This window comes from Urocitellus parryii, chromosome 14 (assembly GCF_045843805.1).
Source record: "Urocitellus parryii isolate mUroPar1 chromosome 14, mUroPar1.hap1, whole genome shotgun sequence".
Classification (NCBI taxonomy): domain Eukaryota; kingdom Metazoa; phylum Chordata; class Mammalia; order Rodentia; family Sciuridae; genus Urocitellus; species Urocitellus parryii.
Window position 1 is genome coordinate 1910352 of NC_135544.1, and position 16002 is coordinate 1926353.

Genomic DNA, 16002 nt, shown 5'->3' on the forward strand with positions numbered 1-16002 from the left:
TGGAGTCCTGTTTGGTTTTTAACACAGTATGCAGTGTGGTTACTGCTGAAGCTGAAAACCTGGTATTCTTTCTCAGTAGTGGTAATGTTTTTCTGGCAATTGCCATACTAAGCCTTTCATATTCTTGGAGTATATTGGAACTTTATGAATATAGAAATGTTTAACAGGCTTCTGACTTTATCCCATGTAACACTTCAATTGAGAGTCTCTTGTTTTCTTTGTATATACTCATACCCCAAATTCACTACTTAATTTTGAAGTTTATCTTTCATTTGATGAAATTTTTCCCCTCACAAAGAAACCAAGTTTTTGTCAACTCATGAAGCCGATGATACATAAACAACTGTAAAGAGAACCACAAACTGAGATGTGTTTTCTTTGCTGTCTTCATCTAGACACAGTTATGTCTGTCTCCTATCCTACCCCACCTTGGCCTTATGATAAAAATTCATAACCCAGCAGAATTACAAAGTGTTAAGTCCACAAATAATTGCCAAGTCCTGTTCAAAGTCATTCTTTCTCACCTGCCTTTACCTGTGCTTTGATTTTGAATAGCTTATGCTGTTTTGGAGCCTTCATTTCTTAAAAGTTAAAATGGACTGGTAGAGAATAAATACAGCACAGGAGGAGTGATTTCAGTGACTTAGTCACAAACCAACACAAAATATTTTAATGAATGAATGGGATTCAATTGTCATTTTGTAAATGATCATCTTTCTTCCTTTTCTGGTAGGGTTTTTAGACCCTGAGGAGGAATTGGAGCTGATCCACATCATGGGAATGGAAACCACCGAACCTGAGCCAGACAGTGCAGTGCAGCCTGCCTCTTGTCCTGATGACCTTTCATGCCAAATGAGACTCTGAGAAGATCAATCCATTGAAGACTGTTCTACGAAAAAGCAGGATCAGAAGAGATTGGGAACTCAAAGAGGTCTTGAGACCAATGTTAAACACTTTGCTAGAATCTGGATCAGTTCATGGGGATTTTAGATCTAGAGACGAGAGTGGTGATGAGAGCAGTTTACATGAACCTATGGAAATGAAACCTCTGTAGATTAATCCATCATGTCCAACAGAAGAAAATGATGTGTCTGTCCTGATTCCTGTGGGGGACCAACTACCAGAAGCCCATCTTTCCACTGATGTTCCAGAAAAAAACGGTTCCAATCCAAATCACAGCTTTCCACCAGAAACCACGAGTGAGACAGTGGTCCATTCGACCGCAGGGCACTTCCAGACTGACCTTTTTAAAAAATTTATTTATTTGTTCTAATTAGTCATACATGACAGCAGAATTCATTTTGATTCATAGTACACAAATGGAGCACAACTTTTTATTTCTCTGGTTGTACACAAAGTAGAGTCACATCATTCGTATATGTATCTAGGGTAATGATGTCCATCTCATTCCACCATCTTTCCTACCCCCATGGCCCTCCCTTTCCATCCCTCCCCTTTGCCCTATCCAAAGTTCATCCATTCCTCCCTTTCCCCCTCCCCCATTATGGATCAGTATCTACTTATCAGAGAAAACATTCACATTCAGTTTCAAGTGATATTCCTACTAGCCCCGACTGCATATACATTGTAATGGATTGATTATATTCCAGGGATTTTTCAAGACAACAGACTTATAATCCAGTACACTGGGACATCAGCGATAAATTGAGTACTGAGCTCTTCCAGGACAAAAGTGAGGAGGCTTCCCTTGACCTAGTGTTTGAGCTGGTAAGTCAGCTACAGTGTCACACTCATAAAGAGAATGGAATTGAAATTTGCATGGAGTTTCTGCAAGGCACTTGTATTTATGGTAGGAATTGTTTGAAGCATCACACGGTGTTTCTATATCATGGGCAGATCAAGAGCCCAACTGATCAAAAGTGGCAGAGTATTCTATGATTCTCAGAAATACTCAGAAAGATTTTATTGTACCCCAGAAAAAGATAAAATGAGAAAGAAGTGTGGGTATGTATTATAACAACTTGTAAAAACTGTTAAATGCTGTAGAGAAAGTAAAAAGGCAAAAGTAAATTAGTTTCAGTAAAAAAAGAAAAAAATTTATTGAAATAGCCATAATGTTACCCACATTAATAATTTGTAAATGCACATGTTAGTGGCATTGAATCCTCAAATCTTTGGACATAATCAGCAGCTAGATCATGATATTAATATTTCTCACTGCCACTCATCATTGAATGTGGAAATTCTCTGTAGAGCATTTAGACAAGAACTATACCAGAGATAGGGGAAGAAATTGCTTTATCACTACTCTCAGAATTCAGGATCCTATACTTCAAATTCCCATAAGATTTCTCAAGAAAACCCAGGGTATTAATAATTAATTTCTGCATAGTTGCTATGAATAAGTTTATATAACGGCAATGAGAAATACACAAAGAAATTTAGAAGAGCATTTCCATTTCCAATAGCATTTAAAATGCAAATTTTAACTAGGGAAATTAGGCTTATATACTTATATTCTGTAGTATTGGCATAAAGACAGACATCTAGATCAATGGAACAGAACAGACAGAGCTACAGCACACTCACACATTGTAGTCAACTGGTTTTTGACAAACATGCCAAGGCAATTCAATGAGAGAAATATAGTTTACCCAGTAAATAGTGGTGCAACAACTGGTTAGCCACATGGAAAAATACAAATTTAGATACTGGCCTCACATCATATACAAAATATAAGTTAAAATAGATTATAGGGCTGGGGATGTGGCTCAAGCGGTAGCGCGCTCGCCTGGCATGCGTGCGGCCCGGGTTCGATCCTCAGCACCACATACCAACAAAGATGTTGTGTCTGCCGAGAACTAAAAAATAAATATTAAAAATTCTCTCTCTCTCTCCTCTCTCACTCTCTCTTTAAAAAAAAATAAAATAAAATAAAATAGATTATAGACCTAAATGTAAGAACCAAGCTATAAAACTTAAAGAATACTAACTACTAGAAAATCTTTGTATTTTTGTGTTCTCTAATCAAAGCTACCTTAGACAAAACACCCAAAGTGTAATATACAGAAGAAATATCCTGGTGGACATGCTTTAGTTCCTCAGAAATGGTGTGTTGATTGTTGGCTATGTCAATATTCAATGCCCTGATCTCTGGGAAAGAATATAAAAAAGTAAATTAGCAATTACTCAGGTCCAGCCTACAATTGACTTCCCAGTCCTATAGAGTTAGAATTGCATTCTAATGATACTTACATGGAATTTAATATACATTCTAGTTTGAGAAGCCATATTTTCAGCAAATGCTACACAAAGAAACCAGGAGAACCATGCATATGTTCTTAAATATCCCTGTAGATGTACTTCTAAACTTCAATGAGAAAGATGCAAAGCACTCTAACTAATATCCTTTAATCCTATATATCCAAAATTATTGCCATTTCAACATGAGGGCCTACTCACATGTCAAGTGCTCAATGTCTGCCAGTGCCACTTATTGGACATCACCTGACCTAAACATTAAATAATTGCATAAAAACCTCCAGTGAGCTCAAATCTATACTCGGAACTGAGAATAGTTGCTTGGTAGCATATAAATTTTAGGTGCCAGAATTCAACTAATGCTCAGATTTCATGGAGTACTGTTTGAATGGTTGTTTTCTCCAGAGACATTTATGGGCTGAGGGAGGGCTGTATAGATTTCTTACCCTATCAATTCATTATCCATAGATTCAGGTGTAGAATAGATCTCAACTGGGGCTCAGCATTTGCTCTATGATTAAATTGTACCCCCAGTCCCTATATGATGCTTTTTATGGTGTGACATGTCACCTGGGTAAGCAGATGGTTTTAAGTAGTATACAAATACTTTTTTCTAAACAAATATGTTTGTTTTAGTAAATGTAAGAATAAAATGTAGGGGGCTGGGGCTATGGCTCAGTGGTAGAGCAGTCGCCTAGCACTTGTGAGGCCCTGGGTTCAATCCTCAGCAACACATATAAATAAATAAAATAAAGGAATTGTTTCCACTACAACTAAAAAACAAGTATTTTTTAAAAGAATAAAATGTAATTAGTACACCAAACCCAGTTTTCTTCATTACCATTGCCTAGAAGGAGAGTAGGTTTTATTTTTGCCATTTATTGGTGGATTATAGTAGTACAAAATGGTGGAATTTATTGCTACATATTCGTACATGCACACAATATGACAATATAATTTGCCCAATATCACTCCCCAGTATTTTCCCTGGAGTTTTATTTTTATTTATTTATTTGTTTGTTTGTTTATTTATTTATTTATTTATTTATTTTTGGTGCTAGAGATTGAACCCAGGACCTTGTGCATGCTAAATATGCTCTCTACCACTGAGTTCAGGTGCCCACAGATGTGGCAGTAGTGTGAAAGTGCTTGTTAAATCTTATTTCATCAGTTCAATTTGGAAGTTCAAGTTCTTAGTGTATTTTAAATCCTATCAAAGGAAGAAACAGAGGGAATTATTTAGGATACACAAAGGAAAAAGAATAAGACTCACTTTCAAAATTCTACTAAAATAGCATTTATTCCTGCTATTAGAGTGTTCCCATTTTGAGTCAGTTTTATATTTAACAATTATATAAGTAGTTATCAAATTATAAGTGGATTATCATCTATTATTCTGTCTGAGAATAATGTCAGTCTTTCCATTATCAGATCTAATCATTCAAATTTCCAAGTTTAGACCAAATGTTTCAAACTTATGAATAAGGAGAAGTGTTTTGGTCAATTTCTTCATTGTTGTGATCAAAAGACCTAACAAGAACATTTTAGAGGAGGATAACTTTATTTGGGGCCTATGGTTTCATGGGTTTCAGTTCATAGGTGGCTAAATCCATTCCTCAGGGCCTGAAATGGGGCAAAACATCATGATGGAGGTGTGTGGTGGAGGAAAGTGGCTTAGGACTTGGCACCAGGAAACAGAGAAAGACTGCTCTGCTCAATAGAGACACAGTATAGACTTCAAAGGCAAGTCCCAAGGACCCACCTCCTCCATCCACACCTTACCTACCTGCAGTTACCACCCAACTAATTCCTATTAGGGGATTAATTCACTGATTAGGTTAAAGTTCTTATAACCCAATCATTCATTTCACCTCTAAACTTTCTTGCATTGTCTCACACATGTACTTTTGGGGGACACCTCATACATGAACCATAACTCATGAGTATCTAATTCATATTGTGTGTGTGTGTGTATATATATATTGTTATATAGATGAATGATAATACAGTGGAGATTTTGTTTTGCTTTTGTTGCTGTGGTCATCCTTTATGAGGCCTGGTGCCCAGGATGGTGATGTTGGGAATCAGTGGAACTTTCAAGAGGTAGAATCCACTAGGAGGTTAATTGAGAGTATTCCCACTAATGAGATCAAACTAATTCTCATGAAACCATTTGATAGTTCTCCTGAGGTGTTATAAAAGCCTGATCCTGGCCCCAACCAGCTCTCTGGCTTCCTGTTTGACAGGTGATCCTTTGCCCCCATACACATACCTGCCATGATGTGACACCATCCATCATTAGGCACTTACCAGAGGCCAAACCAGTGAGGCCCATTCAATCTTGGACTTTGAACCTCCAAAACCAAGGGCTAAATAAGCCTCCTTTTCTTTCTAAGTTAGTGTGTCTCATATATTTCATCATGGTTATGAAAAGCAAACTAAAACAGTATTGCCAAAGTTCACATTCCAGGATTAAGTGGGCCAAATGAACTCAATTTTTGGATGTTCATGTATATACCATTTTCCATGTGGTTCAATGTAATTTGTATTTTTATTCTTTTGCTTCCATACCTAGAAAGCAAACTCTAAGGAATGAAGCCATGTTTATTTCTGTTTTATATCCTCAGTGGTAACAAAATAGCTTGTTAAAGTAGACACACAATTCTTTTTTTTTTTTTCTTTTTCCTGCAATGCTGGTGACCAAAACCAGGGCCTTGAATACACCAGGCAAGCACCCTATCACTGAACTATGCATTCCCAGTCCAACACGCAAATTTTTATGGCAAATCACAAGGTATGTCCATCTAATGCTTAAAACTTTTATTATTGAAAAATTGAAAGACACACATCATCATTGCATCATGTAGCAACTTCTAAACTCTGTTTCATGGGAGCGTAGGATGAAAGGCAGAGAAAGATATCAGTTAAATTTATGTTTTGTCTTCAGTAATAGAAAGAGCAAAATACAGTACATCATTGGAAAGAAGCTGTTGTAAGAATTACACAGCAACCAGACAGAGGAGAGGCTCCTGACTTCCACTGCGAGCATTATGTAGGCAATGATGAGCTGGGTATGGACCCAGGTGAGGGCTCTATAGAGAAGTCTCATAGGCCATGATCTGATAAATAAATTGGCAAAGGTGTGAATCAGGTAGTCAGCTTCTACCATCACGGCCCAGCAAAAAAAACCAAGTACCTGTCCTGGATGGAGTCCATGCCACCAGGCAGAGAAGGCGAAGGTCTGCAACAATGGCCAGCCCCTGCTGTGCTGGAATATGAGCCGTCTGAGCCACCGAGCTGTGCTTTGGTTCCACTTTCTTGTGAACAGAGATATCCTATGGGTTGTTTCCAGTGTCCAAATGTCTGCATCAGGGATATATCCCTCCTCACCAGGGCTTGAACTGAGCCCAGACCCAAAGCCTGCTGCCTGGAGGAGAGAGTCATCCAGGATCCAGTGAGAGTAGTAGGTGAGTTTGAAGAGACCAGCTGTGGACCACATAACATAAATGCACTCAAGCTGCTGGCAACCTGTCAGTCCTGCTCCTTCACTCACCACCCAGCTCAGGGCCACCTTTAGGCACTCCAGTCCAAGAATCTGCAGGCCCCTCCAAGTCAGAGCCCAAAAAGAAATCCTGGAACATAAAGAGCTGGGCCCTTGAACACGAGCCTGAAATCTCTGGAAGGAACACAAAGGGCCTCCCAGAAGAGCAGGGAAAAAGAGCAAGTAGCTGAAATAGGGCAGAGCCTTACAGAGATGCTCAGACAAAGAGCTCCTGCTCTGGATGCCTCCTCCTGCAGCCTCCACTTTCCCCTCACAAATGTCCAGAGAGAGAGATGTGACCCTCTGGGTCAAGAGCATGAGGGAAGAAAGAGTGATGTAGAACCTGAAAGAGAATTTTTTTTAATGTAGAAACATCTCATATTTATTCTCTCTCCCATTCCAGTCTGCCACACATGACCCCCATAGAGAATCATGCCCCATAAAAACCCTTGGATAAATTCAGAACCATACACACTACTCCAGACAGGATCAAAAGGTAAAATGGGGAAATTAACCATTAGAGATACAAATAAGAGTACAATGAAGAATATTTTAAACAAATATAAATTAATATTTATAATATTTCTAAGAATGGCTTATAAAGATTTAGATCAGAGCCAGGCACAGCTGGGGAGGCTGAGAAAGGAGGATCTCCAATTCAAAGCCAGCCTCAGCAAAAAAGTGAGGCACTAGGCAACTCAGTGAGACCCCGTCTCTAAATAAAATACAAAATAGGGCTGGAGATGTGGCTCAGTGGTTGAGTGCCCCTGAGTTCAATTTCCAGTACCCCCAAAAAAAATTTAGATCAGAAATTTGCCACAGAACAAACAAACACTTAGTAGTCAAATTATTACAGAAAGTTGCAGATTTTAAATTACCCAGGCCCTAACTGCAAGATTCTGCATGATCTGGGATTTATGCTGAGGAATGGTTCAGGGTATGTGGTGAATCATTAGCAATTGGAATTTGGTTCCTCACCAACCACCTGAACTCTCACTGCTTCCACATGGGGAAGAGCTTGCTAACAAGATTATTTAGGAGAACAATTAGTGAAAAGTACAGTGGAACCTTCTATAATCAGGAAAGTCATCCTGTGGCAAGAAAACAGCACTGCTGCCCAAACACAGCTGTTCTCATCTGTATATCGGAAGACTTAAGGAAATCTGACCCCCTCGTCCTGACAGTCATGCAGCCTCCAAAGGCCTCTAGCCTGCTAACTTACCTTCTATTATGAGCCAAATTTGTATCCCTCCCCCAGAAAATAATTCATATACTGAGGTTCTAACCCCTAGTTGCTCCACGTATGACTGTATTTGAGACAGGGTCTTTAAAGAGGTAATTAAAGTGAGGTCACCTGGGTGGGTTCTAATCCAACAGAACTGAAGCCTCATAAGAGGAGATTAGGATACAGACATAAACCAAGGAAAGACACAGAAAAGAAAGTCAAGAAGGGAGGCCTCCGGAGCAACCAATCCTGCCCACACATTTACCTTGAACTTCCAGCCTCCAGAATTGTGAAGAAATAAAGTTCTGTTGGGTAAGTTGCCCATTCTGTGGTGCTTTTTTATGGCAGCTCTAGCAGACTAATACACATTCTCATTTCAGGTCTGGTTCCACCTTCCTTTCATCCAGCCAGTTCCTGTTCAACTCGCCCTTCCAGCCCCTATCAGGTTCTGGCTTCCTACTAAAATCCCGATTCACCACAGCCCATTCAGTACCTCCTACGTCTGCCCAGCTGCCATCTTGTCTTATCCTCAGAGAAGCAAGCCTGAAGCCCTTGGTGAAAACTGTCATCATCATGAACATCATCCTTCTCCTCTTCCTCCTGTCATTATCATCATCATCAACAACAACCACATCATCATCATAGAGGAACCACAGCCTCTGCTCTCCAAGTGACACAGAGAACCACACCAGCCAATAAGTAGAGGAAACCGGAAATACTAGGCCTCAAAAGCACCAAGATACTCATTTCCCTAATCTTGGTGATCTCACTGACTCATGAAAACACTTCTCTAGATTGCAATTAGCTCTTGGTTATTGTTTTTGTCTATTCCTAGATTGGATGACCTCCCTTCTTGGGAGAAGACTCTTCTTGGAAGTCTGTATGAAGATAAAATTCTTACCCAGTAAACTGCCTCTTTCTCAGCAGCTGCCATGGGAAGGCAGCCAGGGTTCACAGTGGATCCATACTCTCTGGCTGTGTGTTTAAACCTACCCTACAGAGATGAGCAAACTGTGCTGTCACTTCCAGATAAGCCTCTAGGACTCCTGATTCATCCTTCCTCTCTGATACAATGACAATTATAACTAAGTGCCAGATACTGTGCTGCATAGACAACAAGTACTAGCTATGTGTCATCAAACAATTATACTTACATTCATTATTTCTAACATTCAAAACACTCTTGCAGAATAGGTATTGCTAGCCCCACATTTTTTTCCTAGAAAAAGAGACAAAGTCTGAGAGAAGCTAAATAACACGTTCAAGACCACACTCCTCAAATGTGAAAAAATTAGGATTCAAAGTCAGCACTCATGTTCTCTCCATAACTATGGTGCAAGCAAACCCCAGGTCAGCTAAGCACAGCCAAATGAGCAGGGTACTTTACCTTGTGGAAGGAGTCTCTTGCAGATAATACTCGGTGTAGTGCAGACCTAGGTGACACAGGGTCTGCCAGCTCATCTGAAAGAAGAAAGTCTGCCTGTGGACTTCCTGTGGGCCAAGAGAAGAGACCAAAACCACGGTACAGAAAGCAGGGATAAAAACCAGCAGGGCAAATGAACCCATGGCAGCCAAGGCCAGGGCACCTCCTCCAGCCAGGAGAAAGAGGTACCTGAAAGAAAAAGGACAGACAAATTAATCACATCAAAAGTCATTCCAGGGAAGCCAATTGAGGTAGGCCCCAATATAACATCTAAAAAAAAAAGCATGATGTTATCACACCAAAGCCTTCCTTTCATTCTTCTGAAGGAAACAAACATGGGACAAAAAGCCAGGGCCAACTTGTGAAGGATTACCTCAGGAGACAAACCCTGACTCCTGCCCAGGTGACTCTGGCAACCCCTCTCTTAAGGGGGTACCCACCATTCAAGTGCTTCCCATCCAAAGTGTTCCACCACTGGCTCTAGAAATTCTGGAGGGCTTGCTGGTAGAGGCATCTTTAAAAGCTACTGGTGCATTGTCTGACTGAGAAGTGATGTGAATCCAGTGTGGAGGATCCAGAAGATCTCTCTAGACCTGCTCTCATGAAGTGTCTTTCTTCTTTTTTTAATATTTTATTTATTTAGTTGTAGTTGGACACAATACCTTCATTTTTATGTAGTGCTGAGGACCGAACCCAGGGCCCCGCCCACACCAGGTGAGCGCTCTACTGCTGAGCCCCAACTCCAGCCCCCAAGTGTCTTTCCTTCTCATAGGGTTTGCACTGCCCCAAAACATTTTAGAGAGCCCAGGATATATAAAAGACTCAATACTTCCTTTGAATAAATGTTTGAAAACTCAATGATGAAATCTTTTAAATCTCCCCTTCATCCTTGCTGAACTTTAGATCTTATGAATTCATGATTTGATTCTGGTTTTTAAGTCTATCTATTTAAGTTGATCAATCCTCTTATGAAAAATGTGGAGATCAAGTTGTTGCAGAATCTGTCTTCCTTTTTCCTAGTACCAACATTGGTCTTCTTAGTCCCCCTGACTTTTTCATTCTGTTCCCACATTCCTTTGGCCATTTTCTTGAGGTCTTTTTCTTCCCCTACTAGCCATATCTTACAAGTCTGGGTTTGGGTTCATTTTTCTTTGTATGTTCCAACACAACAATTGTCACTACAAAAACAGGATTCTAACTCAAATACAAAGATGACATCAGGTGTGATTTTGTGCATTTGGGCTAGTTTTTCCCAAATTTCTTTCTTGGTACTATTGACATCAGTGACCACTCATTTCCACTGAAGTAGTCAGTTGGTCATGAACTTCCTGGTCTGGACAGATTCTTTGTCTCCATGATACTGGTGGATCCTCAGGCATCCAGGGAGGAAAGGTACAATTGTTGTTTTGTTTTGTTTTGTTTTGTTTCCCCAGGGTTGTAAAGTACCCACCTCAAAGAAATGGCTTGTGGACCATGCCTCTCTCAGAAGCCAAGTAGATAAGGATCTGCAGAAGCCTGGAAGAGTTCATGTTATGTAGACTAGGTTCTTTCTGCATTATGTGGTTTTTCTTAAATTGGTGCTGAATTAATAAAGCTGAATGAAGGGATCAGAAACAGTGTGCAACATGGACTGATAAGGGAGAGGTAAGGTGTGTTAAAGAGGCCCACATTTTCTCTAACACCTCAGAAGCAGGAAACACTGTCACAGATGTATATAGCGACTCTATGACACAGTGCCAGGCACAGGTTGGCAGGAATTACTTTCCCCAAAGAGCAAGGTAAATTCCTCATTGTGAAAGCCTCTGTCATTTGCAAGTGACAAAATCCTTGGGCCATTCCTGGGCTTTTGAGCCTGTGCTTGGGGTGACTCATCCCCACAGTATCCCAGTTCATACTGTGGCCTAAGCCCTCACTTCCTTTGGGAAAATAAGGGCAGGATGGGAGGACACTGATTCCTAACACAATAGAAGGAGAAGCTCGAAACAAGCCTCCTGTCCAGAGGCAACTGCCCTCAGGGACTTAGAAACATTAAAATATATAATTTATAGAGTGCTTTCCATTTCATTCCATTCCAGGTATTGTGTTAATAATCCTTTATAAGTTAGTATTATTTAATCCTTAAAATAATGCCCTGAAAGAGGCATTATTATTTCTGTTTTACAGATAAGGAAAGGGCACCTCAGAAAGTATTTACTCTTCTATACAAGGACACTGAGTAGTCAAGGAATGAGGGTTCTGTAGGCTGACTCTCTCATGAGTAATGTTAAACCTACAGTGACTCCCTGGGAATTAACTCTTTTTTTTTTTTTTTTTTACTAGTTCTGCTTTAGTATTTTGTGATTCTCAATAGAAACTTCTTTATAAATATTTCCCCACTGTCATATCCCAAAAATGAAAGTAAGGATCATCAACTAGCTGTGAAGAAAGGAGTTTAGTGAAAACTCAGTTTAATGAAACTCAACAACCTCAAGTGATTATCAAATGTGGCTAGATTTTATTTAAGAAACACATTAGGGCCCAGATGTAGTGCAAGTGACAGAATGCTTGCCAAGCGCAGGAGTCCTAAGATTGTATCTCCAGCTCTGGGGGAGTAGGGGGCAGGGAGAGGAAGAAAAAAAAAGGAAAAAAAGAAAAGAAATCCTGATATATAAAAAAAATCTTATTTTCAAAGTTAGAGAACTCTTAGGAGGTGGCCTTTGGGCAATGAATTTTCACTTTTCAAAAGATTATTCCACTGAACATTTTTTAAAAATGGGTACTATCTCCAATGTATTGAAGTTATTGGACATAAAAAAAAATCATTGCAATCAACTTAACAAATCTCTAGTGACAATTTTTGAACCTCAAATTGAGATACACTAATCTATTGTTTGACATTGTTCTGAGAAATCAAAGGCATTTTTAAATCACATTGTTATAAATGTAACATTAGTATTACTTAACATGATATTTAATTTTATTGAAAATAAAATTAGGACTGCTCAAGTATATCTGGGATTTATGGTTGGCCCAGAGAGATACATTTGGAGACTTCCTCTTCCATCTTAACATCCATCTCACACCCCCCCTCCCGTTATTTTGCATCCATTTCCCACTGAATGTGAACCTATCCAATTTTGAGTCAATGTAGACATGATATCAATTTCCAGGTCAGTTTTACTCTATGATATATATTCATTGTCAAGAAACAAACAACCAGTGGCAGGGATAGTGAGCTAAAAAAATAAGTGTAATTAGTACATAATCTTCACAGATGCCGTCCACTCTTTGCTTTCTATTATAGTATTCCCAGGCATAAGAGCAAAATTAGCCATCCAGCCTACCTGGCCCGAGTGGAAAATGAATCCATAATGCAGAGATAATTAAACAGCAGTGCAAAAGGAAAAGCAGCCCCTTGATAAAGTGACACAGGATGGAGGAAGAATTGCTGAAGCCAATCCATTCTGAACTGGAACATACACTGTCCTCCTAGAATCCTTAATTGGTGCCTTCCTGCAAGAGAAACCACAGCCAGGCTCTCTGGTCTTTTTATATGTTTTAGGAAGATCTGGCTAAGCAAAATCAAAACAAAAGCACTGGCGATAAGTAGAACAAAAATTGACTTTCTGATAAAGGAAACTGCTCCATGGAAACCAAAACACATCTCGGTCTTATTACTTTGCTTTGAGAAGCTGTGGTTTTTAGATTACATAGCACATTATTTGCCTTTCCAGTCATCATACTGTCATATTTTCTTCACTAAGATAATAAAAAAAAATCTCATTTTCCAGTTGTATTCAAACAACTCCTTGGACTGAGAAGAGGAACAAGAACAGGAGCAGGAAGAGGGAAGCAGCTTCTAAAGGCAGAAAACAAGATTTTCCCTTTCTAACTACCAATCTCTTCCATTACTTTTTTTCATATCAGCATCCCTTGTGTATCTATTTCTTGGTTAGTTTATTTCCTGCCCTTTAAAGGCAAAATGTGAGCTCTACAAGGGAAGGACTTCGTTTTATCTGGTGTTATACTCCCAGCACTCAGAGAAATGCTGCATATGTACTTTGTACTCCATAAATATTTGTTAAAGTTTAAAGGGTTTTGGTGGTATAAAGGTGTATTAAGAATTGTAATGCAAAATAATAATAATAAGAAGAAGAAGAAGAAGAAGAAGAAGAACTCATGTACAATGGCATAATTTGACGTGAACACACGTCAAATTATACAGAGTTATGAAAAATTGTGTTGTGAATGGATAATTATGATTGTAACACATTCCACTATTGTCATGTATATAAGAAATAAAAAAATTTAAAAAAAGGTTTTGTAGAAGCAAAAATGTGGAGAAGAAACATTTTTAAATAATCTTTTCTTTCGGCTATGAACAAGTAATACAGAAGACTTCCTAGAGCCAAAAGAAGAATGAGAGGACATTTTTCAGCTAGTGGAGATCCATCTGCTGATCCCTGGGCATTATAGGGCTATCCCTAACAAGCTGTTTTTTCATCTACAAAGAGACATGAAAGAGCAAGTAGCCTTGGCAGGATTGGTATTTTCTACAACAGGTATTTTGTCACAGCAATGGAAAGCAAAAAAAACTAGAGGTAGTTATGTCACAAAGACTCTGCCCTCATGAATGAGATTAGTGTCTTCATAAAAGGGCCTGAGTGAACCTGTTTGCCCTTTCCACCATCTGAGGATGCAGCAGAGGCATTAGCTATGAGGATTGGGCCCTTACCAGACATACAATCTCCAGTGCTTAGATTTCCAATATCCTAGCCTCTAGAACTGTGGGCAATAAATTTCTTTTCTTTATAAATTACCCCATTTAAGGTAGTTTGTTAGAACAGCTAAGATGGCCTGAGACAGATGACCAAGGAGGGTCTTCCTGAGTATGATGATTCTTTTTTCTTTTTCCTGTCAATTTGGCAAGGCTACAATATTCAGTCTTCCAATCAAACACTAACATAAGTGCTATGTGAAGGTGTTTTGTGAATGTGATTAAAATCCATAACAAGTTGATTTTAAGGAAGGGAGTTTATCCTAGATTATTCTAGATAATCTTTGTGGGCCTGTGATAGACCCAACCTGATTTTTCTCTTAAAATTGGGAGCCACCTCGCCACAAAGCCATGAAAAGCTAATTTTGGCTTTACTATAAATTACTACAAATTCTGAACCTGCTTGGAATGCCTGCCCATGCCTTGAACTCACCCATGCCTGGCTCTCTGACCAGATAGCAGCCCTCTCTGAAACTTTAGTGACGCCTCATAAATCTTGGCCTTCCCTGGCCAGATAACGACCCTCTCTGAGGCTCTAATGACCTTCATAAATTCTGATGCCAGAGCCAGCAAAAATCTTATGCTCGTCAAAGTTTTGTTATCTGTAACCCCGCTTTGTGTAACTTTCTGGGCTATAAAGCTGGGCTGCAAGAAAGCTGCGGTGCTGTCTTGTTCCTGCAGTTTGGGGTGGGAGAGGCAGCCTGGCCAGTCAAAATAACAAGCTTGCTTTAATTTGATTTTAATTGGAGTCAGTGGTCTTTTCTTGCGTCCTGATCTAACACCTGATCCAAACAGTTGAAAGGCCTTAAGAACAAACTGAGGCTTCCCTGAAGAAGAAATTCCACTTGTGGACAGCAGTTACACCCTTTGTATAAGAGTTCCAGCTTGGTCTACAGATTCTGGACTTGCCCAGCCAGGGCCCCACAATCACATAAACCAATCCTTTGCAATAAATCTCTCAATATATGTCTTTGGCTGGTTCTGTTTCTCTAGTTGAACACTGAGTATGTGACATCTGAGGTCATAGATGTTAGGGGTGGAGGACAATTGGAAGCAGTTGAGGGTGGAAAGTCAGTTTGGCTTCTTGGAGAAAAAAAAATGGGGCCCTCTGAAAGAGGAAGAGAAGCATGAAATGCAAGACAAGAGATGTAGTCTGGCTGGATCTGATCCAGAGACAAGTTATGGAAAGATTTTTAAAAGAATGGGAAGTAAATAATTGGATTTTTTTTTTTTTTGATTACCAAGGATTGAACCCAGAGGTGCTTAACCACCAAGCCACATCCCTAGTCCTTTTTCTTTTCTTTTTTTTTTTTTTTTTTTTTTTTTTTTGGGACAGGGTCTCATTAAGTTGCTTAGGGCCTGGCTAAGTTGCTGAGACTAGCCTGGAATTTTTGATCCTCCTGCCTCAGCCTCCCATTCCCTGAGGAACTGAAAAACTTCAATGAAAAATAAATCCTAAAACAAGAAAAATTCTGTAGAAGCTAATTTTATTTGAACAGGGCTTACTAACATTGCATTTTAACACAAAAACCGACATCAAATGAAAAGTATAGAAAAGTGGCATTTATGAATGGTGATATGTTCAACAGCATCATTCATTTATCACAGGAAAATACGTAGAGTAGCAGGATGTTCCGAGACAACAGGATTAAAGGTGTGCATGGTTTCTGAACTTGATTTTTAAAGGATGGTTTTGCTGTAAGAGAATGACCTGGATGAGAGTTGGGGGTGGGAGTGATTTCACAGGTCAAGGATGGAAGGAACAGGGCTGGGATTGCGGCTCAGTGGTAGAACTTGCCTAACATGTGTGAGGCCCTGGGTTTATAAATAAAATA

General features: G+C 39.5%; 1 protein-coding gene across 1 annotated transcript; it reads right to left on the reverse strand.

Annotated features, from left to right (window-relative positions):
• Positions 1-6142: 6142 nt before the first annotated feature.
• On the reverse strand, positions 6143-12853 carry Mboat4 (membrane bound ghrelin O-acyltransferase MBOAT4). Its single transcript, XM_026414049.1, has 3 exons — positions 12735-12853; positions 9376-9600; positions 6143-7106 (listed from the first exon to the last, which is right to left on the reverse strand). The coding sequence occupies exons 1-3, from the start codon at positions 12851-12853 to the stop codon at positions 6143-6145; spliced, it is 1308 nt and encodes a 435-aa protein (XP_026269834.1).
• Positions 12854-16002: the final 3149 nt, after the last annotated feature.